The sequence below is a fragment of the Nanorana parkeri genome, unplaced genomic scaffold (genome assembly GCF_000935625.1).
Source record: "Nanorana parkeri isolate BGI_ZX_2015 unplaced genomic scaffold, ASM93562v1 scaffold779, whole genome shotgun sequence".
NCBI classification, from domain to species: Eukaryota; Metazoa; Chordata; class Amphibia; order Anura; family Dicroglossidae; genus Nanorana; species Nanorana parkeri.
This window is the reverse complement of record NW_017307047.1, coordinates 357,875-383,614: the sequence shown is the minus strand read 5'-3', so window position 1 is coordinate 383,614 and position 25,740 is coordinate 357,875. Positions and strand designations below refer to the sequence as shown.

Sequence of the window (25,740 nt, the reverse complement as noted above, 5' to 3'; positions counted from 1 at the left end):
GGACAGTAAACAATAACCTGATTGGGATTTTACCTCTTTCCTTCTGTATAAAATAAATAAATAAAAGGTTTAAAAACACTAAGCTGAGCATGCAATCTGATTGTACAAGCTCCTTTAGATCTACCAAGCCCTCTATAAGGGCAAAGACCTGCCTCACTGGGTGCATGTTGATTGTTTAGGTTGGCCCTGATGCAGCAAATAGAATCTCTAGATTTAACTGCAGTGTGCAAGACTAAACGTTAAGCTGGCCATACACTCTGTGCTTTTTCTTGTACAGCGTGGTTGGGGGAATTCCCCGGCTGGGGCTATTGTTTTGTCACCCTTTGGCAAAAATTTTGAGACCGGCTCCTGATTTTTCAATCCACTTTTGTTGAATAGAGGGGTACCGATGGGGCCACACACACTCATCAAAGTTTGGCCAAGTCATTAGGACTCTGAAATTCGACCAGTGTATTTAGACTTTCATTTGATCAATATTCCATGTTCTAAACAAGAAGATCAATTAAGAAAAAACATATTTTAACTCAACCAAACATGCTGCAACCTCATAGACGTTTTTCAAACTGATTGGCATCTTTTTGAATAATAAAAAAAGAGGCCAGTTGGCAGCTCTGCCTTGAGTGTGGTCCTCCCTTTGGCTGAGACTATGTTCTCAATGCCCTGGCATTGGTCACCGGACCACAACTGGGAAAAACACTTGAGTGGAATTCCAGCTATTTTTTTTTTTATGGCAAGTTAAAAGGAAGTCAGATAACCCCTGAACATTGTTGATATTTAATAAAATTCTATAGAACAGGATTGATCTTGTCAGACCAAGCTGTTGACATTCTATGAGGAAGTGAGCAATAGTTTAGATAAAGGAAGGGCAGTAGACGTAATTTATCTGGATTTTGCAAAAGCATTTGACATTGTGCTTAATTTACCAACTAAGGATTATTGGAGTGGAGTCAACTGTATGTACGTTAATAAAAAGTTGGCTTCAGGAGCGGGTACAGAGAGTAGTGGTAAATGATTCAGTCTCCGGGGTGGGCTAGACTTGAGAGAAGTGTGCCCAAGCTTTCTGTGTTGGGGTCAATGCTGTTTAATTTGTTTATAAACAACACTGAGGTTTGAATTAGGAATTCAATTTCTGTATTTGCTTATGATATAAATTATGCAGATAAATAACATCAACACAGGATGTAGCCCTATTAGAGGAAGACCTCCTTAAAATATGGGTATGGGCAGAGACTTGGAAGTGCTGAAAAATTCAAAGTTATGCATTTGGGTGCTAAAAATGTGCTGGCAGGATACTCATTAGGAGTAGTTATACTGGGGGAATCAGAGTTGCAGAAAGATTTGGGGGTCCTAGTGGACCATAGACTTAGTAATAGCCAGCCAATGCCAAGTGGCTGCTAGCAAAGCAAGCAGAAAACAGGCTCTACCTGAACATACCCTTTTGATCATGTCCGTATGGCTACCTTTGGCGACCACACTCTACTAGCAGAGGTTGAAGCTGCTGTTAAGCATTTGTCAGCTTTCAGCATTAGACTGGCCTTAAACACCCACATACCTTTCTGATCTGAAATTCCAGTGGGACACTGGCACGGTTTGAGCTGTTTAGGGTAGCACCCTAGAAGGAAAAAACTCAAACTCAATAGCTCTGGTAAGGAGGCTCCCACACAGCAAAGTTCCCTTCATTGGGTACCTAACAGTAGCTCAAACCATAGAATTTTAGAAAAGAGCACCAGACCAAAAAGGAATGAAAGGGTAATGCAGTAGCAGATCAGCAGCTGTTATTCTATGAAGAGAGTTTAATATCAGTTCTAATACAGAACTGTGTGATCAATATTTTCTCTGAGTCCATCCAAGTTTATCTTGTGATGAGCCACATGAAGGGGGGATTGATTTTTGTGCCCAAAACATGTTGGCTGTTTTCATATGACCAACAATTAAAAAATGATCTTGGACTCTTTGGTAATTCTATGGTTTGAGCTAATGTTGGGTACTCATTGAAGGAAACCTCCTCCAGAGCTATTGAGCTGGTTTGAAGCTTTTCCTTCTAGAGTGCAACCCTATATAGCACAAACCTTGCTAAAGTGTCCCACTGGGTATTCTGCTCAGCAAGGTATTTGGATGTTTAAGCCTAGCCTAATGGTGAAAGCTGACAAATACTTAACAGCAGCTTCAGCCTCCATAGTGTTCACCCTAGGGAGTCATACGGGCACTATTAAAGGATGATGTTCAGGTAGAGCTTACCGGTCCATTGATACAATATTATGGAGTTAGCCAGCTTGAGAAAAGACGCATCTACATTGAATTCAAAGGCAAGTAAAAAAATAAAACCTGCATTCCCAGAGCCCACAGTTGATCCAGAGGAAGGCAAAAAAACTTTTAAAGTATGATCCAATTTCGCTCTAACAGGAAAAAAAATCCTTCCTGGTCCCAAAGGCAAGCGAATGCTCTCTGAATAAACACTCTACATGGCTATTTGTCATAAATATATAAACCAGTTATATATTGTACTTTTAGAAACCCATTTAGCCTTAAAGCAATCTGCTGCATTGACCAGAACAAGCTCTTGTGGAAGACTATTCTCACAGCTCCTATTGTAAAGAACACTCTCCAGTCTCTGACAATGGCCGTATCCACCACCATAACTATTCTGCCGTGTTAACTTGCAGTGTTTGGCTAGTGATAAGGCAACAAGGAAGCTGTAAAAGAGCTTTGATTATAAGAAGCAATTTAAAGAACCAGAATTTATTTCCAGTGTGTATGCATTGTTTTTTTTAAGCCGCCTTTGGTGTTCCAACCATGCCCCCTCTGTCTTATCCTCGGCAATGGCATGATGCATCTGATAGTTCCACACTGACCGGTGGGCAACAGATTGCCTACACTTCGTTCAAACACGCAGCCATGGACGGGTTAACCTTTACAAGTGTACTTGCTGCGCATCAATTATGTATGAGCTTATGTACTACTCTGTGCATTAGCATCATTTACAGAATGTCACACTGATAAAAGTTTAATTGAACTGATAAGCCAAGTGAGAGGAAGGGGCCGAAAAATGTGCAGAGATGGGAGTGAAGGTTATTAAGATTATTATGACAAATAAAGATCCAGGGGAAGCAGATAATCAATGTTTATAGTGGTCTAGTGGAGGGCAGATATATCCTAGCTAGCTGTGAGTGGAAAGGAAGAGGGAGAGAGAAATATCGCTATAATACACCCCATTGTGTAGCATCTTCCCTGAACTATGTCTGTAAAACCAACAAGGTCTGAGCAAATGTATTTATAACACTGATAGTCACAGTTGCCACAAAACCAATCATTTTCTCTTTTTTGGTTGGGTAAATTGAAGCATTTTGTTATATCTGTTCGATAAGTAAAAAAAAAAAAAAACATTGTGGAAAAGATTGTTGATGTCATGGAGAAAAACAGAGAGGTGGGGTGTGGGGTAGTCTTAAAATACTTCCTGTCCTAGGGTGATAATGATGTCCTCCACTGATACAGTATGGTGGGCGAGTGTTGTCACCATGGGGGTCGGAAGTGTGTTACTGGTAGGATCAAGAGGTGAAAAAAAAGGGAGAAAGCCTGAGAAAAGAAAACTAATGCACCCACATCTAAGTAATGGTAAGCTGCAATCAGGGCCGGATTTCCCATGAGGCCAACCACGACCTGGCCTCGGGGTGGCATGGAGCAGAGGATTCCTATCGCCCGGGACATGAAGTTCCGGGCGCCGGGTGGGTAGTTTTGTACATTTAGCCCTGCTTTGGGCAAGCAGAGCTAAATGTTCAGCGCAGCCTGCTCGTCCTGGGGCAGCAGAGAGAATAAATCTGGCCCTGGCTGCAATATATTCTACTTTTGAATCTAGGTTTAGATATATTGTATACCACCTGACAGTCTCTTATATATCTTGGGGACTCATTTACCCTTAAAGCAGTCTCGAGTATTGAGTAGAACTAACCCCAATGGAAGACTGTTCCACATTTCCATTTATTGTGGCCTCTGACTGTTATCAGTTACATTGTTTCCATCTATTGCTTGCATTGCAGAGGACCTCTCATCCTACGTTATAGAGAAAAAGAGAGAGGGGGTGTTCTGCATTCCTAAAATACTTCCTGCCCTAGGGTGACAATGCTGTCCACAGATACAGTATGGTGGGTGAGTGTTGTCACCCTAGGACAGGAAGTTTGTTACTGGCAGGATCAAGGGAAAAGCCTGAGAAATGAAAACAAATGCAGCAACCACATCTTAGGACTTGTAATGTGCAATATAATACATTTTTGTATCTGGGTTTAGATACACTTTAAACCATCTGACAGTTTTTAAAAATATCCTGGGGGCTCTGTTGGTGAGAGTTTTGCACAGAGTTCTAAAAACCTCCTGTGGCCATTATGAGAAATTCCCAGTCTCTGTGTTGGATTTTTATTGATTTTAAATGATGGAGAATGTAACAGGAGGAGCCAGAACATACAAATGTGAGATAATTAATACCAAATATGTCTATTAGCCCCGATTAAATGGACACAGATCCCCGAAACGTGCTGGCTCTCCATACATAATTCAATGCCATATAATGTACACTGAGTGGCCAGATTATTATGACCACCTGACGTTTGTAGGCAAATTGGCTATAATTTTGCGCTGAAGTTGCTAGAGGGCCAGACCATTATAAATAGGGAAGCAGGTTGTTTACCACGACAGTAGAAGTGATTGGTTTCTGAAGATACGGGGAAATAACGCGATTTAACGCGATTTAACAGCCTTTCGTGGGATGATTGTTGGCGCTCGGAGCCATGGAGCGAGTATCAGCAACAGCAGAACAGCAGAATTCGTTAAATGTTCAAGAGCAGCTCATTGTTAAAGTGTTTAAAGACCGGACTGTCAGCCAAAAATCTGGATCTGAACGTGCGAATTGTGGCCGTCAGCGACTAGTCAATGTTAGGGCAGAACGAAGAGTGGCAAGACTGGTACAAGACAACAGAAGGGCAACAGTGCAGGGTCGGATTCCTCGCATCACCTTTCAACATCTCGTGGAGTCACGAGGCGGCCCAACGAAGTCATCTCATGGCCCAACGATGTACTGATGGGGTGGTCATAATAATCTGGCCACTCAGTGTATTGCTCAGTATTAGATGCATTAACACAGCTAATTCAATATTTATCTCACACTGGAGGTACACAGAGAACCCAAATGTTTTACATCTGTAAAACTACAAATAGTTATAAAAATCTGCTATTTCTGCAGCACTTTTACATACCTCCCACCTTTCTGAGATGAGAAAGAACATCTTCCAGCACAATGTATCTAGGCAATGGGCACACCCCTACCACATCTCCAGTTATGCAGACCATTAAGAATTTATATGCCAGATATGATTGATTAAACCCAGAGTTGTTATCTATTTCACCATTACTTTTGCTTTATACGGGCTTTTCGAAAATAGTAAACAAGATAATGAAGAGATACAATTAATGTTTTAGTGCAGAATAACACGTTGGGTAGTTCAATAGAATCTTTCATAGATATCTGTACATCAGACCAAAAAAAAGGACAACTGAGAGGTAAGCAGGAGCAGAGGGATTGGGTTCCAATTGAGGGACAGTTGGGAGGTATGACTTTTATGCAAAAGCCGTTCCATTCTTGGAGCCCGCACTGCAGAGAGCATCAATGATGTGGCTCCCGAAATAAATCAGAAATTATTTTTCTATGATGCCACAAGAATAGTGTTGAACAAACCCATGTATGCCAACTCACCCTTGCCCTCTTCACCAAAATTGAAAAGGTAATGACGGGCCTCAGGTACAAACATATTGTGGTCATCTTGGCCCAGAGCACAGGTGATTTTACAGATGGGGGGCAAGAAAACTGTGAGATGTAAACACTCCCACAGTTTTAAAATAGGAACATTTGTCTACATCTGAAGAGTATCACTTACAAAATTGTCATGCAGGATGAGGGGGATTCAGGGAATGGGGTTAGGTAAAACTGCACTTGACCTTTAACACTTGCAGTGTTACCTGAGTGTCAATTGACTTTGGGCTTGTGTTGATGTTGCTTGTCAGTAGACTGTGTCAATGGACTTTGGGCTTGTGTTGGTGGTTTTTGTCAATGGACTGTGTCAACGGACTTTGGGATTATGTCGATGGTCTTTGTGAATGGACTGTATAAATGGAGTTTGGGCTTGTGTTGGTGGTGTTTGTCACTAGGCTGGGTTAATGGACTTTAGGCTTGTGTTGATGGTCTATGTCAATGGACAGTGTCAATGAACTATGGATTTGTGTCGATGGTCTTTATCAATAGACATCGGGCCTGTATTGGTGGTTTTTGTCAATGGACTGTGTCAATAGACTTTCGGCTTGTTTTGGTGGTCTTTGCCAATAGACTTTAGGCTTCAGTTGATGGCCTTTGTTAGTAGACTTTCTCAATGGACTTTGGGCTTATGTCGATGGTCTTTGTCAGTGGACTGTGTAAATGGATTTTAGGTTTGTGTTGGTGGTGTTTGTCCCTGGGCTGTGTCAATGGACTTTGGGCTTTTGTTGATGGTCTGTATCAATGGACTATGGGCTTGTGTCGATGGCATCAGTTTGACATCAGTTTTTGACGCTTCTGAGATCATTCAGAATTCATTGACATGTAAATTTGTTCTGCTTATGATTTGCTTTTGACCTTCAAGCAGCTTTTGTATTCCCATTTATGTGAATGCACAGCCCATCTTAAAAAAGCCTATCCACACAGTCCGTTAGGTTGGTTTCTGATTCCTACACAACATTTACCACAAAGTTAATGAAGCCCTAAATGGAAAAACTTTAATTTCCTTTCATGCCTGTAAAAGTACAAAATATAAAAAACAGGATATAAAAAGCATCCTGCCTGCCTTGCCTAGACATAAATGAAATAGCTAAAGGCACGGTTTATTTACTTGTATTTATTTACTTGTATTTATTTGTATTCAACAGTTTGTGCTTTTACCTTTTATTCAGCGGAAGTAATGTTAAAAGCAGATATTGAAATATGTATGTGTGAACCTTAAATGATGATTGATTTTCTATATGTTAATCTAGCCAAGTTTGGAGATTCAGTTTTTTACTGTACTGCTGATTTTGAGTTTACAATTGGTAATCAATCAGTAAGCCTGACAGGCAGACCTAAGTATAGTTGAAACAGTTGTTGGGAATGCCCAAAGAAGACTTGGCCTTCAAAATGAGTTTGAAGAATAAACCACATTACTCAGGACATAGACTATGATGCCCAAAATGGGATAGAAGGAGAACACATGACTCAGCTACTAAGAGTATGGCACTCCCTTATGCTAATCAGAAAGACTTTTAAGGTAAACATCACATAGGTTATTTTAAAGTAAAAGCATGGATAAAAGGATGAGGGATGATCCTTCAAGTGACACACACACACACTCACTCACTCACTCACTCACTCACTCACTCACTCACTCACTCACTCACTCACACACACACACGTGCACAGCATCACACAGACACACCCACACTGTATAGACAGACACCTGTTAGATCTATTTTTACTTACTAAAGACACGTTTCTTAAGCATCTTATAGATTTCTGCTGTAAGATATACTATATTTTGTAATCATCAAGCATCTTATAGACTCATTCTGTAAGATATACCATATCCTGTAATCATTTGCAACTTTTAAATTAAACACATTATGAACTTTATGCAACAACGGCAACAATCATCTATTATTGAACTTTTCCCATCCTATGCTTCGAGAAAAGGAATATGACATAAAAAAATCATATTTCGTGTCATTTTTCTTACAAGTAAGAATAATGTTTGTGGGTTTGTATTTTTGAGTGCTGAGCCGAGCTCCATTCTCTCTACGTTAAATGGATTTCTTATGGCTGCATGTCGCTCGCATAGTGGAGTTTACATTCACAACCCAGTAAAAGCATTTCAGATCTAAGCAAGAATGACTGCTTAAGTCTCTCCGGGGTCCTGCTGGAGGTCAAAGCTGCAGAGAGGAAAGCCTCCACTAGATAATATGGGAGCCCTGTTATGCCAATAAAGTCCAGCCTTGCTTTTATAGAGTAAATACTCTCTTACAAATAGGTAAGGAGACAAGACTGACATGTTCTGCTTAACATCACATAGAAGAAAAGGCTAAGTACTGCTTAGCATGAAATGCATCCGTCTTGCGTCTTTGTACCTGCTTGTATTTTCAATAAGGCACCCTGGACTTTGCAATGTTTGAGTTTTTAATCCAGAAAGACAACAAAAGTTTATCAAATAAGCAGGGCAGATGACAGGGACTATGACAAGCTACATAAGACTTGGTTAGAACCCATCTCATAAAATGAGCGCTCAAGTGCCACAGCTGCAAACTGTAACCTGAAAGGATTCATCTCAGCAATAACCATATCCGCATACAGTATACTGCTGTCCACAAAATGTGGCCTTATTCCCAATGCAATGTCCAGGGGGTGATGACCGCTTTAAGAGCTAATGAGTTTAAAGGGTCTTTTCTACTGGTGCACTGGCTTACTGCTTCCTCTAATCACACATTGACCCACCTGCAGCACCCAGATGACCAACATTGGTTCAAAACCCAGGGGAGTGAGGGTCAAGGGTTACAGGATAACCAAACGGTGTCAGAAATCCCTCTGCTCAAATAGATAACTTCAGCTCCTCGGGCCTCACGGGCCAAGGGTGTGGTTTTAAGAAGAGACCAGCAATTCTTAGGTGCCCTTAAGCTGTACACAGAGATGGACTGAGCAAGCTTTTTGAAGGTGCTCCCCTTTTCTAGACATCTTTCTATTTTACAGGCACTAACAATGGCCCATTTCCCATTCCCTGAGACTGTATTCTGATGCAGATATGGTCTGCCAGGCAGCAGGCCTAAGAGAAAAAAAAGGCTCCCCACAGTGGATAATCTCTCCACGCAAAGCACAAGAGGGAAAAGACCATTGCAGAAGGGCTCCCCCAATATTTATCTTCTTCCTAAGCTAAGATGACTGGCAATAAATCTGTTAAAGATTGGCCAGGATAAAATAAATATTCTTAACATTTAAGCTGGGACCAGCAATCCCTAATGTGTGCCTTTAAGCTGGGACCAACAATGGAGTGACCAAGTAGTTTTGAAGGTGCTTTCCTTTTCTAGCCACCTTCTTATCGTCCGGGCCCCTACATAGGCCCATTTCCTAATCCCTGGGACTGATTCTGACGCTGATGAGGCCTCCCCAGGCAGAAGGCGTTACAGGGGGGGGGGGAAAAGGCTCCCCACAGTGGTCTTGTCTTGGTGGCAAAAGACCCATCCAGAAGGGATTCCCAAATATTTAACTATAGATGGGTCTTTTGCCACCAAGGCTTCGCTGGAGAGTAGGTCCACTGTGGGGAGAGTCCCCCTCCCCCCCCCTAACACCTTCTGCCTGGGAAGGCCTCATCAGCTTCAGAATTTTGGGTTTCTTCCTGATTTTTTTTTTACATTATATTAAATGTAAAGATAAGCCACCAGAGGGCACTCTTCATAATCCCCAGCCCAGAGTTGGGCTTTAAGAACCCATGCATTGTCTTTATTTGTTGTATCAAATGGGGGATCTTTGATTTTATCAGCGATCAACTTTTTTTTATGGACACCTGTGATGTTCAGCCATGCTTGCTCAATGCCACACATATGGAAATCTGCAGATTTAGTCCTCAGTCCTCATTGGTTGGCATTTTTCCATCTGCATTCTGCAGTTATAACTAATGACAGACGAGAACAGCTAGCAAATGAGCTTGAATACAGAAAAACAAAACTGCCCAAAATCATTTTTTAAATGGCTGTTTAGGATATGGCTGTATCCAGGTATGATTATGTCCCAGTATCCTCTATCATCTATAACATTGCCATACAATACAGTGATTTGCCCTGTTAAGATAGCCATATACGGATCACATTTTGGATGTTCTCTGCTTAATTGGCCCTGTAGGGATCACCGTTTTCTTTTGTTGAAAGAGCCAGGTGGAAAATTGTCAGCAGAACAGCTGATTGGCTGCAGTCACTGTCCAGGTATTTTGAATACAGCCTGGCACGCTCTTTAGCGTAGATGGGGGAAGGAAGCCAAAGATGTAAAACAATTTTGTATACATCATACCATTCCGTATAAACCTCTGTGTTTATATTTGTACACCAGCATATTGGAGGGGGGCAAAGGGACAGTGATGATAGCATGGAAGAGATGGAGGAGGTGGGTGTCAGTGAGAGGTAAATGCTAACAGTCACATGCCTATATAAATCAGGAACTGAGAATGACACCCCCAAAATAGCTCCATAAACCTTCCCAAGCCCAAAGTCGATTTCCTGTTGTTCCTATTCAATCATCTGACAATGCGTTGTCTGAAACTTAAAGGGAAAGTGCAATGAACGTTCAACAAACACAGAATTTGAATGACTGTTCAGTTCATTTTGTTTTCCAGCAATAAGTCTTTATAACAAAGAAAGGAACATTTGGTTACAATGTATGTATTGTATCTCTTTATAGTAATACAGCATTGTTCATATGAAAATAATAATAACAAAAAAACGAACAGAAGAATTACGAAAATCAAAGGTTAGAGTCAATAAGGAAAAAGAAAAGTTGCATAGTTCGAAAACATTGACGCTTGTGGTTAAAGCTAAACAGCAACACACAAAAACATTTATTTAAATATATTCCTGAATAATGGATATAAATCTCTTTGTGTGCACCAGATGCATTTTAAAGCCTAGATATCACCTTTTATAAATAGCAGTAACATCACCACTGTGATGCCTGTACCGAAAGCAGAGCTGTGGGAGGGCTCCACCCACTAAAGGCTGCCTGCAGAAAACTACAGGAGGGGCGGAGACAAGAGCAGTCACCCTGCACAAGGAGAGAGAGCAGCAGTGAGCGGTCTTCATTACAGGAAGCTCCTGCCTGCTATATGCTGACAGCACAGAGCCGTCCTGCAGCCGGGAAAGATCCTGACTACATTGAAGTGATCCACTCCACTGCTTGATTGACAGCTGTCTCTGCCTCTCTAGTAGACATGTGCGATTCGTTTCGATCCGAAACGAAATTCGGCCGAAATTTCGGAGATTTGGATGTATCCGAATTCCGAATTACAGCTAAAACGAATGCAAACGAATCCGAATTCCCGAAATTCGGTAGCGGTAGTCCGGTTGAAATTCCGTTGCAGCAAAATGACATGAGGGGGAAAAAATCGATCTTTTTGTGTTTTTTTTGTTTGCAGAAGATGATTTTTTTTTGTTAGAACTGTTAGGGGGGACCCCACGTTGTTTGCCCCATTTTTGGGGGCTGGGGCTCCCCCTAAGATTCCTAAAGGGTCTGGTATGGATTTTGGAAACCCAATGCACTTTTTTAGTGTTTTAACTTGGGGGGGGTTTGCTGGTGCACATGTCTACTCTCTAGAGCCAGAACCAGATGTGCCACACTTTACCGCGCGATATCGCTCTCCAATGCTTCTCAATGGGGCAAAGGGTCCTACTGTGGCGGGTCGTGCGTCGCTACAGCAGGACCCTTTTTGGAGCGGATTTAGCCGCGATTCAAGCTTGCTCAATGCAAGCATTTGCGCGATCACTGCAGGAACAGAGAGAGGGGAGAGGGGGGAATCCCTGCAGGGAACAGTCACCACTCTCTGCAGGGAGAAGCCGTGAGCTGAGTGATCAGCACTTTGTGATCACTCATCTCTCGTATATATAGAGCTGACGTGTGACACCTGCCTGCTCAAACTATTGGGAACGGTACATTTTACTCTCCCAGTAGTTCTCCTTTAAGTTATAAAAGTTCACTGGGTAGTTGCAGGGCACTAGCGCCCCTAGAAGGCGCTGATGGGTATAACAATTTCCGGTACTCAACAGCACCATATAGGGGTACTAGCACCGTGTGTACAGCATCAGCCCGGATAGACCTTTTATGAATGAACTCCTAATGGTTGAGCTCTTTATTTACAGGACAGAGGGATGGTGAAGTGGTAACCCTCCAATTTCTAATTATATTTAGTTTTGCTGCTAGGAGTATGTAAACTATAATTGTTTTGCAGATGACCAAAGGTCATTGACACCAATATGAAGTAAGGCCCTTTCTGTAGTAGGGGGGTCACCTGCCTCTCTACTTCAGAGATAAGGTTGAACACTCTGTTCCAGAGTTAAGTATTTTTTTATGTGACTTTTACATTTGTGCAAGTGTCCATGTTTTTATTATGGTATTAAATGATTTGAAATATAGTCACTAGAGGGAGCTCTCAATGGCTTAGTGTAATTACTCTGACCCCTAAAGTCATTGAGATAAGGTATTGGCTGCACAGGGAGTGCATTGTTTTCAATGAGTCTGCCAACACATAGACAAGGAGCAGTAAGGCACAATCATTATGTAGCACTACATAGCCAGGATCTGGAAAACACGGCTGCCCCGTGTACATCTATAATAACAAATGATACATAGAAACACATTTTAGTTAAAATATAAGTGCCTGTTGAAATGGTTAGTTACAGTAAGCTGATTTATTTGATCATATTTAACTAAAAAATAATTAAAAACATATCCCCTTTTGAAAGGTCAGTGTACTCTGCTCTTATATTTCCGTTTTGGATGGATGTTGGTGGATTATATTTCCCTCCAACATTCTTATACAGTAGAAACACTTAGATTTATTCACTTGTTGACTTCACCTTATTTACTAAGCTTAGTGACCACTCATACAGTCTTAATGCCTTTAGTAAATCGCCCTCATTTACTTGTGTTGGTAAATTTCGCATTGAGCTATTGAGTTCTGTAAACAATGCGCTTTTGACACTAAAGAGGCTGAAGAATCTGTGGAAAAGTTGTGAAAAAAGAGACTAAAGCTCCACCTGCTGCATCAAAAGAAGAATACAAAATGTTACTATGTGATATTTCATATTTACCACACTGGACAAATTGTATTTTTTTGTCCTGAATATAGCAGAAGAACAAAACTGCTATAAATTTCCTTTCCTATCACACATAATGGAAGAGATTCCCCTCCCTGGTGTCTGACCGTAACTGAACTTATTTTTTTTTAAACCAGACTAACTATGGGGTCTATTCACGAAGCAGCCGAAGGATCTAGCCGTAGCTCCGGCTGATCCTTTGGCTAGCTTCGGCCCCAGCAACTTACGGCTATTCAGTATAGCCCGTACAGCTCCCGAAGTTGGCCGAGCAGCTCAGTCGAGCCGAAGGCATATGGTTCGGCTCGACTGAGACAACGTGAAAGCCGAAGCTGGCTGAGCGGCCGGCCGACAGCCTGCTTCTGACAGCTGGGCAGAGCCAGCAGTGATCTTACGGCTGTCTCCGGCCACTTGCAGAGAGATCAGTGTCCCTGGTTACCAGCTAACCAGGGACACTGATCTCCAGACAGCCTAACTCTCCCGGGCGCTCCAGGAGTCTCCCGCCCCCAGCCGCCCAGGAGAGAAACACTGCTTTTTTTTTTTTTATTCTGACATGGAGCCGTTGGCTGTCGTCAGAATAAAAAAATAAAAATGTCACCATAGGAATGCATTGATAGATTCCTATTGGCTATTTCAATTTGCAATAGCCAAATAGCAGCAGAGGGCGGGTACAATAGCTAGTTTGCTATTGCAAATTGAAATAGCCAATAGGAATCTAGCAATGCATTCCTATGGCAAAATTTTTTTTCTTTTTCTTTTTTTTTGACGGCAGCAGAACCCCCGGCCAATAGAAAACAGTTGTGCGGAGCTAGCTGTCATTGCTAGCTCCGCACAATCGTTTTCTATTTATTTTTTTGTACTTTTTTAAACTATTTTTCTGTTCTGCTCAGTCCCACAGAGGGAGCGAGCAGAACAGCCGAGCCGAATGCCGCTCAGCGGCATTCGGCTATTCACTCACTGCTGTTCGGCATCTATAAGAATAGACCGAAAAGCAACGAGTAGCCTGCCCGAGGTTCGGCTCAGCCGATCCAGATGTTGGATCGGCTGAGTTGAACTCCTTCTGCACTTCGGGGTCGGCCGAACATGCAGAGCATGTTCGGCCGACCCGAAGCCACCCGATGTACGGCTGATTTCAGCCGATATATGTGGCTGAAATCAGCCGTACCAGCCTGAAGAGAATAGCCAAACAGCGTTCGGCTCACTTCGCTTCAGGGCGGTCGTTCACTCGGCTGCCTATGGCAGCTTAGTGAATAGACTCCTATGTATCTATGCCAGGACTTGTTTTTTCTGTATTTATATTACTTTATATTAAAACATATTTTTGTGGTTTTTTTTCTTGCAGGTGGACCCCGGTGTCTCAAAAGGTATGATTTAAACTGTATTTGATAAGTCCTTGGTGCATTTGAGATGACCAGCTCAATGCTCTGTCTCCCATACCTGGCAAGTGCCTAAATAGGGATGAGTGAACTGGGCCGGATTAGGTGCGCAGGAGGTCCGGCAAACCCAGTAGGAAATCTGCGAACCCCAAACTTGAAGTCTATAAGAGTTGAAACTAGCTATTATTTTCTGGCCGTTTTCTAGCCTAATAGGCAAGCAATTGCTTAAACAATTGCAAGGGGAGCTGGGCACGTTTGATGCTTGGAGGAGGCCTTAAGCTGCAAGTATGTACAGCAAGTTGTAGTCCTTCAAAAGTGACATTTAAAAAAATAAGGGAAAAACAGTTTGGAGTTCCCCTTCATATTTTAACCAGACCCTTAGGCCCCTATCACACTATGAGATCAGGAGGGGATTCGGGCACGTATCCCCTCCTAATTGGAGCAGTACGGATCGGATGTCACCACCGTGACATGCGTGTCCTCCCTGTTTTTACCTCCATTTTGCAATGGATGAAAAACCTGAAATGACCGGACCCCATGCCAATCTATTAAGAATCTGGTGTAAACAGACATGTGTCCATTCACAGCAGATTACCCCCGATCCGGCACGATCAGGTCCAGCGAAACGGAACACTGTTCCGTCTGTTTTTCCAGAACTGTCCAGTGCGTTGTCAACCAGATGTATATGGACATTTAGCTCCTCCTGTCCATAGACTTACATTGGGCATCTGATCAGAAAACTGACAGGTGGACCTGACCAGAAAGCCCATCTGAAAAAGGGCCTTATCCAGACATATAACCTGGGTGGCCATAAAAGGGAGGCCAGTGAACATGCGCAACCCCCTTCTTCTTTTACCATACCAGGCCACATGCCTTTCATAATTGGGGGATACCGTTCAAAGGAAGGGTAGGGCAGTAGAGCCTTCCCCCTTAAAAGGCAACTTGTCCCTATGTTGAGGGACAAAAAGTGTATGTGGGGAAATATAGGAATATGGGAGCCCCCTTTGCAGTAGGCAGCCCCCTTTGCAGTAGGCAGCCCCCCAGATATATCCCCCCCCCCTGAGAGTAATGAGTAGAGGGGTACATTACATCACAAATAGAAGGACATGCAGCCAGAGCCTGAAAAAGGCATGCAGGCCCCCAGGTAAATGTCCCCCATTGATTGATGACCTATACACCGGTTCAGGTGTTAGTTACTTTTTTATTAAGTGTGTACATCATGACTCCACCATCTTGTTTCTTGCAGTTCCAAGGAAGAACAACAGGCAAATGATGAACTCCAAAAAACCAGCAGCGCATCTAATTGGTGAGTTGTCTTTTTTTTCTTTATCATAGACATCAGCTTTAAAGCCCAATTGAATGCTTTTAATAAATATGCCCCTTTTTTTTATCAGCTGCAGCAAGGGTTATAAAATCCTGTTCTGCTGGCACTAGGAGAGCTGGACTGCAACTCTCCCACACAAGCAATGTCCTGGCTCTCCTACCGTCAGACTGAACACTGCTCTTATCTGCAGCACTCTCACTCCCTGAGCGGCTCTGTTGATTGGAGCAGTAGATGGAGAAGTGTGTGACTAAAGGATTACCGGGCCACTGCTTTGACGGAGAAAGCTGCAGTTTGATTTGTAGAAGTACTCATGGAACATTAAACAGCCATATACACATGTAGATTGATGAATGCATAGCTCCATGTTTGACTTCTGTCCGCTTTAGGGTTGCCACCTGTCCAGGATTCACCCGGACAGTCCGGGTTTTGAATGCTGTGTTCGGGTTTCATGGCAGCAGAAACCCAGACACAAGATGTCAGACAGACAGGAGCAACCAAAATTAAGATAGGGGCTACAAGAGTGTTCGGGTTTTCGCTTGAAGAAAAGGTGGCAACCCTAGTCCGCTTTCCAGTTGTCCAGCCACCAGCACTGGAAAATCTCAGCCATTTACCGGCAACACCATGCAACTCATGGCATCACTCTGCCTCCCCCCTTATTCTGTCTACTTTTTTGACAGCAAGGAAGCATTTCCTAGTCAGGCAATAAGTACATGTAGATAGCATGTGGGCTAGGGGCTCAACTACACCATAAGTTGCATGGTGTCACTGTTGCAATGGTTAGATTGCTGGACAACTGGAGCGCAGGCAGATCTTAAACACGGTGCTATGCATTTATCGAACTACGCATGCTATATATGGCCTTTTAATGTTCAAAGAGTGAACTTCCACTTCAAAGCAAAATTCTATTTTAAAGCCCAATTGAATGCTCGCTGTTTATTGCTGAAATGCAGTCTGGCTGCATATACATTAATACATATGGGGCTTGTTATATGGCTCTTTAATATCCATTGAGTAATTCTAGAGTGAACTTCCAGGTTACGGTATTTTATACCAATGTTATTAACCTACCGTGCCATACCAGTAACCTTTCTTGCCATACCAGTAATTTACTTTGCCATACCACTAACGCTCCGCCAGTATATTATTTGAACTTTATCCCTAGCCAGGTCTTTTTTTTTTTTAAGTTTTGGATCAGCATGGCAGCCAGACAGTTGACATTTTAGAGGGAGATAAAAGCAATGACAACATTTGTGTTAACCTCAGTGTGTTTCTGTCAGTACTGTGACAGATTGGCATTGCAGCTGATCTGTTACTTGTAGTTCTACTAGCCTGTGTGTCACAAATTTGCTGCTAGCTGTGCTGTTGCTTGTAGTTCTATTACATGTGCTCTTTTCCTACCTTGCTCTTACACTAGTCTGGAAGCTTTAGGCATCACCCAATCTCACCTGCTGATTCTTTTGCAGCTTCTTAGTCAATGTATGTGGTCAGCTTGTGGCCAATCCAGTGGTTTTTCCCTCTTGCTCACTCTATTTAAACTCAGTGCAGCTCAGAGCTTCCTGCCTGAGCAATGCTTCTACTAGGTAGTTGCTGAGCCCCCGTTTGCTGTTGAAGTTGCTGTTCATGCCGACCTTAGCCTTGTCCCTGGAAATTCTTGTCCACAGCCTGCCCTGACTTTCGGCTTGTCTCTTGGTATCCATGTCTGCAACCTGCCCTGATCTTTTGCTTGTCTTTTGGTATCCATGTCCACATCCTGCCCTGACCTTCGGCTTGTCACCTAATATCTATGCCTGCAGCCTGCCCTGACTTTCAGCTTGTCTCCTTATACCATGTCCACATCCTGCCCTGACCTTCGGCTTGTCTCCTAATATCTATGTCCGCAGCCTGCCCTGACTTTCAGCTTGCCTCCTTGTACCCGGGTTTGCAGCCTGCCCTGACCTCTGGCCACATTGACCATTGTCCGCTGTTAGCAGAGTAGGGTGAACCTAGGGATTGAAACCTGAGGCCAGCACACAGCATAGTCCATTTTCACCATCAGGAGCTCTGGTGAATACCAGCTGGCCTAGAGACTCCACACCCTGGGGAATCCCATGCTACCTACTCTGCATTGTGGTATTCCGCTTTGTCCAGACTTTCAGTCATCCTCTTCCAAGCCTGCCTCTCAGTCAGCATTCACTACCTGCACCTTTTCTAGCATCATAGGTGTCCCACCAGTGTATCTGGGGTCCACATCCTAGAGTCCAATCCTGATAGTTTCATTTTTTTATTGTAACTGTCATAAACATGATGATGACGATTAGAGATGAGCTCCTCAGAACCTGGAAGGTGCTCCTGCTGAAAAATTAGCTGTGTGGGGGGGACTTTTATATCATATAAATTACATCAGCACAAGCATCCTGTCCCTTTGTTTACATGCAGCTGCCATGTTTAGAATGCCCGGCCTGAAGCTGACTGGGTTGGAGTGCCCATGGCACTTCCTTGTTTGGAGGAACATCCCAATGATGATCTAAAGTGTCACATACTGATATTAATTTCACACCACAATTACCAAATGTTCGTCTGTTTTTCTCCACAGGTCATGGGCCGGCACAGAAGGAAACTATGAGATGGCGCTCTGATACGGAGGTGGCCTTCATTCGCAATGTTACACATTCTCCTATCACCACCGTGGTGACCAAACGCAAGGGCCTCTACTACGTCTATTTTCAGGTTGGCTTCACTGGCGCGGGCACTAATGTAAGACTGCTCATTGAGGTCATCACCCTGCATGAATCCACCAATGTAAACTCCACCCTGCTGACCGGGTCCGAGAGCATAACCTCACCCCCCCCATACCTCGATAATTGGTCAGCCAGCCTGAGCCAAGGTGGACTGGCCAACCTGAAAGTTGGACAAAAACTGTACGTCCACGTAAGCCATCCGCACCTTGTAGACTACTCTGAAGGGAAAACGTTCTTTGGACTTGTCATGGTGTCCTGAGTCCAGGGCCAGTGGACATGGGCTAAGTCTTATTTATAAGTGATATTGGTTTAAAAGGCGAATTCCAGTTTCACCAAATAAAATCTACATAACATATATCATTTTTGACAGTTATTTTTGTCAAATTTTGTGGTGTAATTTATTAAACACGACCGTTCCTATTTAATCTGTATCCAGCTATGCTTTTTCAAATGTGCAGATTTTGCTTCCTTGCCAACACTGGTATCATTGTGTACACTGTGTAAGAAACCCCCCGGAAACGGCATTGACTACCCATGTGGTCAGCTTACTGCTATTTCTAGCAGTTTTGCCCTTATTATAACACTGAGACTGATGTGATTATAACAGGTGGACCCTCCAACTTAACACACTCACTTCCATGGGTTGAAAGATGTTATTGGAATGGCAATCTCATATATAGAGAACAGAAGCAGGTAAGAATCCCTCAATGGAGGAGGTTTTCCTCAACAAAAGTGGAGTTTTGATTTAACCCTTTCACTGCCACTAGTGGAAGAAGATGAAACTACCTGATTGTTCCTACAAGGCTTAATGGGCACCCCTACACCACTGCCCCTTGATCACAGGCTCTTCTGGGTCTTCTGTTGGCCTGGGATCTCTATAGGTAAGGTGGAGATGGTAAGAGACTTGTGAAGTCGCATTTACTGATCTCTTCTGCCTTGACTGAACTTGGAAATACTCATCCCAGAGCAGTACGGGGTTTGCAGATTCCTGGTTCCCAAGGAGAGGTGGAAGCAAGGCGCCGAATACCCATCACCAACTGGGAAGAGGTTCTCAGGGGTTCTTAGTATAGCCAAATGGCCTGTGTTGGGCAGCTCTCGACAGAAACAGGGGCCCCTCTCAAGAACAGGGGTTACCGGAAATGAGAAGGCTATGTGTATTTAAGCCAGGATGAGCGCTAAACAAAGACCCTAATGACTAAAAGAAAAAACAAATGTGAACCAGCACCTTTTGGGAGTTCTACAATCCCTCTTCATCAGGGCTACAAAAATGTTAGAAGAAAAATATAAAAGTTGAAAATTTAGAGAAAACATTTGTCAAGAAGCCAGAACCAGAGATGCTGCATGAATGTCTGCATATGCGCCTAGTTTGATCTATAGAATCATGCCTGGCCGTGCGCCTCTGCACAGATGTGTGCGAGCTCCTCGACACAGACTGGGCTAGAGAGGGGTAGCACTAGGAGCCAGTCAGGTTTGCTGGTTGTACATGAGCTGACAAGTAACATGACAGTCAAGCTAAGGGTGATCAGGCAACAGTACAAGTAGATATGAGGCAGGAGCAGCCTTTAGTGCATCATTTGGTTCCTTTCTCCCAGAAACATTTTGGGAATCAGAAGTTCCAAAAATAAAAATCAGGGCTGGGTTTTTCCTCAGGGCATCCAAATATGACATTTCATCTGAATCTAATGTCATCCACATTTCAGGAACAACTTTAATCATAGGGACCACACTACATGGTAAGAGTGCTGATTACTGACTACCTTGTGGAGAGGAAGGAGGCCAGGCAGAAGAGTTCAAGTCAATATCATCATCCTAATTTAAAGGGCAATGCATAAGGCGCAGAAGCTGGCAGCAGCAATTATTTCATTTAGTAAAATTCATATTTATTTACATTAATTATTAATGCATACATTATTTTTCAAAATAATGCATTCTTATTTATTTGCATTGATCATGTTTTTTTATTTTGAAGTTTTATATTTGTAAGATATATTATTTGTTTATTTCATACAGTATACATTATTTGTTGCACAAATAGCAATTAGTACATAGCAAAGGAATCACAGAGCACTATGAGCGATCTAAAGAGCTGGTTTTGTCTGATAAAAATTTCACAATGAGATGTTCTGTACAGGGGGAGTCCCCTCTAATTGTGAGCTTCGCCTAATGGCTGGATAGAAGACTGCATTGAACTAAAATGTTTACCTTACACAAATAGCTGAAATAAATACAAAGGCTGCCTCCTTTTTTCTGAGAATGCCAGTTGCCTGGCTCTCCTGCTGGCTGACTCTTTGGCTTCAATAAATCAAAAATGACTGACCTGGAACAAGTATGCAGGTTCTGCCTTCATTGGCTACATGCTTGTTCTTGGTTAGTGGCCCAAAAAGCATTGCAGCCAGTGTAACAGTGTAGCCAGTGTAGGGTACTTAACATTTTTAGTAGGAGGTCAACAATGGCACCTCAGCACCTTTAACCTGGACTCTGACAAACGTGGCTCAACAAGACTCAAAGTCTATGCAAAAACCCTACCAATAAAAGTCTCTTATTTGCTCTCTTTTAGTCTGTTACATATACCATTGAAAGCTTTTTGTTATATCTGTTCAATAAATGTCAAAAAACAAACAAAACCTGTTCATCCTGCTAGAAATCCAGTACTACCCCATGCACTCTGCGGTCTTATCTCATGCAGTGTTGTCAGCCCTGCACAAGTCACCTCTGTGGATTACAGAACCCCACTCCCCATGTTATGGGGACGAGGAGAGGGAGAGGCGTTCTGTAGTCCTAACATGCTTCCTATCTACTCCCAAAGATAAAAGTATTATACACTCACTGGCCGCTTTATTAGGTACACCTCTTCAACTGCTCGTTAACACAAATATCTAATCAGCCAATCACAAGGCAGTAGCTCAGTACATTTAGGCCTGTAGACATGGTCAAGATGGTCTGCTGAAGTTCAAACCGAGCATCAGAATGGGGAAGAAAGGGGATTTAAGTGACTTTGAACGTGGCGTGGTTGTTGGTGCCAGGCGGCTGGTCTGAGTATTTCAGAAACTGCTGATTTGCTGGGATTTTCACACACAACCATCTCTCGTGTTCACAGAGAATGGTCTGAAAAGAGAAAATATCCAGTGAGCGGCAGCTCTCTGGCCAAGAATATCTTGTTGAGGTCAGAGGAGAATGTGCAGACTGGTTCAAGCTGATAGAAAGGCAACAGTAACTCAAATAACCACTCGTTACATCCGAGGTATGCAGAATCCCATCTCTGAACACACAGCACATTGAATCTACAGCCACAGAAGACCACACCGGGTGCCACTTCTGTCAGCTAAGAACAGGAAACCGAGGCTACAATTCGCACTGGCTCACCAAAATTGGACAATAGAAGCTTAGAAAAACGTTGCCTGGTCTGATGAGTCTCAATTTCTATTGTGACATTCGGATGGTTGGGTCAGAATTTGATGTAAACAACATGAAAGCATGGATCCATCCTGCCTTGTGTCAACACACCAGGTTGGTGGAGCTTCGCATCATGGATGTGCAGCCGACAAATCTGCAGCAACTGTGTGATGCTTTCATGTCACTATGGACCAAACTCTCTAAGGAATGTTTCCATCAACTTGCCACAAAGAATTAAAGCAGTTCTGAAGACAAAAGGGGGTCCAACCCAGTACTAGCAAGGTACCTAATAAAGTGGCCAGTGAGTGTATATCACAGCTTGCCCGTCCTTAGATGTAGTGGCTGCATTCATTTTCTTTTTTAGTTTTTTTTTTCTTTTATTTTCACCTGTTGATCCTGCCAGCAACACACTTCCTGTCCTAAGATGACAACTCTACTCCTCTATAATTGCAGATGAGCGAGCGTTGTCACCACAGGACAAGAAGTGTGTACCTGGCAGTATCAACAGGAAAATAAAACTAAAAAAAAAAATGAAAAAGAAAACTAATGCAGCCCTCACATCAAAGGACTGGTAAGCTGCGATGTATAACTATTTTATTAAGGGCTTAGATACACTTCACGTTACTTAATGAGTGAACTGCGGAATGTCCAATCCCTCCTATCTTGGTGACAGGACAGACTGCGATCTCAGAGCCAAAAGAAAAAAAAAAACGGCGTATCTAGATAAGCTGGATGTAGTCTAATGTTTCCAGCCGCACGCCGCATGTAGGAAAAGAACACAACGCATCTAAAGAAGATTATTTCATATCTGACCCACTTAACTGGAAGCCATAGTGTGGACTGATCACTAGCAATGAGGTATCACAGTGTTACCACATCCGTCCCTATAGGTTTAAAGTAGGTCAGCTAGCTATATGAAAAACAGCAAAGCGAGACGCAGGCAGCAAAAAGAGTGTATAATTCTAAGAATTACAAATGTCAGCCACTTTATTCTCTGTATATGTACAGCACTTCCTACTACCATTCGCTAAATTATAGCCGGCTGCTAAGTCCCTAAAAGCAAAAAGTGGCTTGATAAATATTGTCGGCATTATAGTATATTGTGTACGCTCGCTGTTTTAAAAAGCACATAAATATATTTCAACGCGTTTAATCAATGCACATTTTTCGGCCCTACGCAGTTTGGTCACATTCGTTAACAATACGGACACATATGGGAAACCTGAATGAAGCATTACCTACCTCCATCTGATTGATCTCTGATGGTGCTGGCTCTCTATAATCTCTACTGCCGGGGCTTTGGATATCCTAGTGTGCTCTACTTTTCCTTTACCTTCTACTTTCTTTCCTAGATTGTTTCTTCTCCTTTTCAAGCTTTTATTTGTCCTATGTCTTTCTTCTCTGACTATTGTTTGGGTTACTTTGTTGTCCTGGCAATGGATCATGTTGGAGCTGATAAAATTGAGATCTATGATATAGCTTTGATATAAAGGTATTTCCTGCCTACTGGAAGGACAACACATGTGGCTGCTGCGGTACTTCAGCCGGTACTCATAGTACAGCTTCTGTCTGGTCCCGCTGCGCACACGCACGCACATGTTCTCCGTTATGGTTCCAGTAGTACAAATAGAAATGCTCATGTGCAAAAAAAAAACACATGTGCACACGCAACACCATGCACACATTGTAGCATGTGCAGGCCTGTTCCTGGCACCAGGCGGCTATTTAAGGATGTCTTCTGCACACTGCTTAGAGATTTTCAGCTGTACTCTGCGTTTCTTGATTCAGTTCCTGATATCTGTTCCAGCTGGCTTGATTCCTGACTCTGTTGCTTGCATTCTTCCGTCTTCTGAGTTGGTGCCACTCTGCTCGCAAGTGTATGATCCGGCCTGCTCTTGACATCACTTTGCCTCCTGGTTTTGTACTACGCTGCCCGCACGTTACGAACCTGACCTGTTCCTGACTTTGCTTCTACTCCTCACACCAGTGCTGCCTGATCGGCTAGCAACCACCAGCTACCTCTGGCACCCAGTCGTCAGCATCACCATCTCCGGTGTGTAAACATCCGCATCAGCCACAGTCACTCGTACCCCTCTCAGTCTTTACAACTGCTGTCTCATCTCCAGCAGGGGTGTTTAGATCAGAGTTGGGGAGGCCTTCCTCGTCACTTCAGGCTGACACCAAGGTATGTGACAGTGGCTTTGTAACAAGTCAGGTGAGCCTCATCAAACAACAAAAGAGCTCTTGGAGAAGTGGCATTGAAAGATAAAGCCAAGCCCCTGCTAGAATCTACTGTCCACACCTGTTCAGTATTGCAGCATGGGGCAATATTAACAAACTTTCTTCCTGTGTAATCTGCATACACCCAATTTACAAGCTGGAACAGTGGTAGCCCTTTATGACCTCTTGGACAACTCTTTTTGGAATCTGCAATGAAGAATTCGATTCGCTCTTGATCAGCTCTTGATGGGAGTGATGTTAGGAGAGACAAAAAGCGATCAGCTCTTGATGGGAGTGATGTGAGGAGAGACAAAAAGCCCTGGTATGTGTGAATGAGTGAGAATTATGGTGCTAACAGAATAATCGAGACCCCAAGACCCCCAATTCTTATCCCAAATTCCCTCTTAGTTTTCCTCAATTGTAATTAGAATTTATACATATCCCTATGTGTAAATAAAGCCAAGCCTTAATTAAGATTCAGTTGCCAGTCATGAAATCAAGGCACCCCAAAACAGAGCACATTCAACAGACCATATAGAAGTTATGGGCCTTCCCCTGCATTTGGTATACTGTATTACGTATTGTTATTTTGTAATTGTATCCAGATGCCCTATTTTGTGACCAGTCTAAGACCTTTATTTGCTCTTATCTGTAAAAAATAAGTCAAGGAAACTGGACTTGCTGTATTTTTCTTGAAGACGTGTATTGGATATCCGACCAGCTTGCTCAAATCAGAATGACTTGTACAAAAAATTCTCTAGGAATTGTACAAGTCATTCTGAATTGAGAAAGCTGGTCGGATGTCCAGTGAAACGTCTTCAAGAAAAATACAGCAAGTCCAGTTGCCTTGACTTATTTTTTACAGATATACCATGACCTGGATGAATGAGAACCTTTAACGATTTATTTGCTCTTATTGTTACTGACTATATTTCATGTTGGAATTTTGTAAACTTCTAATAAAAAAACTTTTTGAACATAAAAATAAGGACAGGTGCTCTGGTTTAGAGCAAGTAAACTTTTCCATTCCAAACTTTTTGTACAGCAAGCAATAGTAACAAAGAGCAAGCATCCTCAGGTGAGTTCTCCTTTCATGGCTGGGATTGAGAAAGCCACATCACCAGCCACAGGGTCTGTCCAGTTGTAAAAGGGCCAAGGTCTACCACTGCTACTTACTTAAATCACCTATTTCACAGTTTCTCAGGCACTGGCCCCCAAGGATGAGCTTAAGTTCCCATGGAGCTTCCATTGTACAGTCCCTCATACACCACAAAGACCAGGACACGAGTACCCTTCTCAGCACTTCATTTCTTTGGAAACAAACACTGGAGATTTCAGTCCTCGATGAACTGACAGACTCCCCAAAGGCACCAACCACTGTCTCTGAATTTTCTCACACTTTCTTTATCCCAGCCCTTTGAATAACGGAACATTTAATCAGGTGCTAACAGGATGAACTCAAGTTTGAGTTGACCAAATGATGACCACTTATAGAAGAATAGATAAACGTTCTTTCCAAAAAATTGTTGTAGCAGTCAGCGTTGCATTAGAAATGTAAACCTTAGTAACTGAACCAGCATTGGATTAGTACTTACCTTAGGGTACTTATCTACCTAGCTGTCTACCTAGCTTGCCTACTCCCAAATACAGGGTGATTCCTTGCCATGAGGTACCCACAAGTTGTGGTGCACAATTAACTGAGGTGCATGGTCATAGGAAGTACCCAGCCGAACCCTCTGTAGTTCACACTGTCACTACCTGCACCTCACTGTGCTTCCTCTCCTCTTCTCGTTCCCTTTCTCTGCTCCAACTGCATATATAT

The 25,740-nt window shown here is 42.9% G+C and overlaps 1 protein-coding gene across 2 annotated transcripts; it reads left to right on the top strand.

The window, feature by feature from the left end:
• Positions 1-1,271: 1,271 nt before the first annotated feature.
• LTB (lymphotoxin beta) lies at positions 1,272-21,959 on the top strand. Of its 2 annotated transcripts, XM_018564771.1 has the most exons (4): positions 1,272-1,278; positions 15,522-15,570; positions 18,161-18,575; positions 21,950-21,959. In XM_018564771.1, exons 2-3 carry the CDS (start codon positions 15,534-15,536, stop codon positions 18,562-18,564), a joined length of 441 nt encoding a protein of 146 aa, XP_018420273.1. In that variant the 5' UTR covers positions 1,272-1,278; positions 15,522-15,533; the 3' UTR covers positions 18,565-18,575; positions 21,950-21,959. The 2 variants fall into 2 exon arrangements, with proteins under 2 accessions (XP_018420273.1, XP_018420272.1); XM_018564770.1 differs by lacking the exon at positions 21,950-21,959 and having other exon boundaries at positions 18,161-18,701.
• Positions 21,960-25,740: the final 3,781 nt, after the last annotated feature.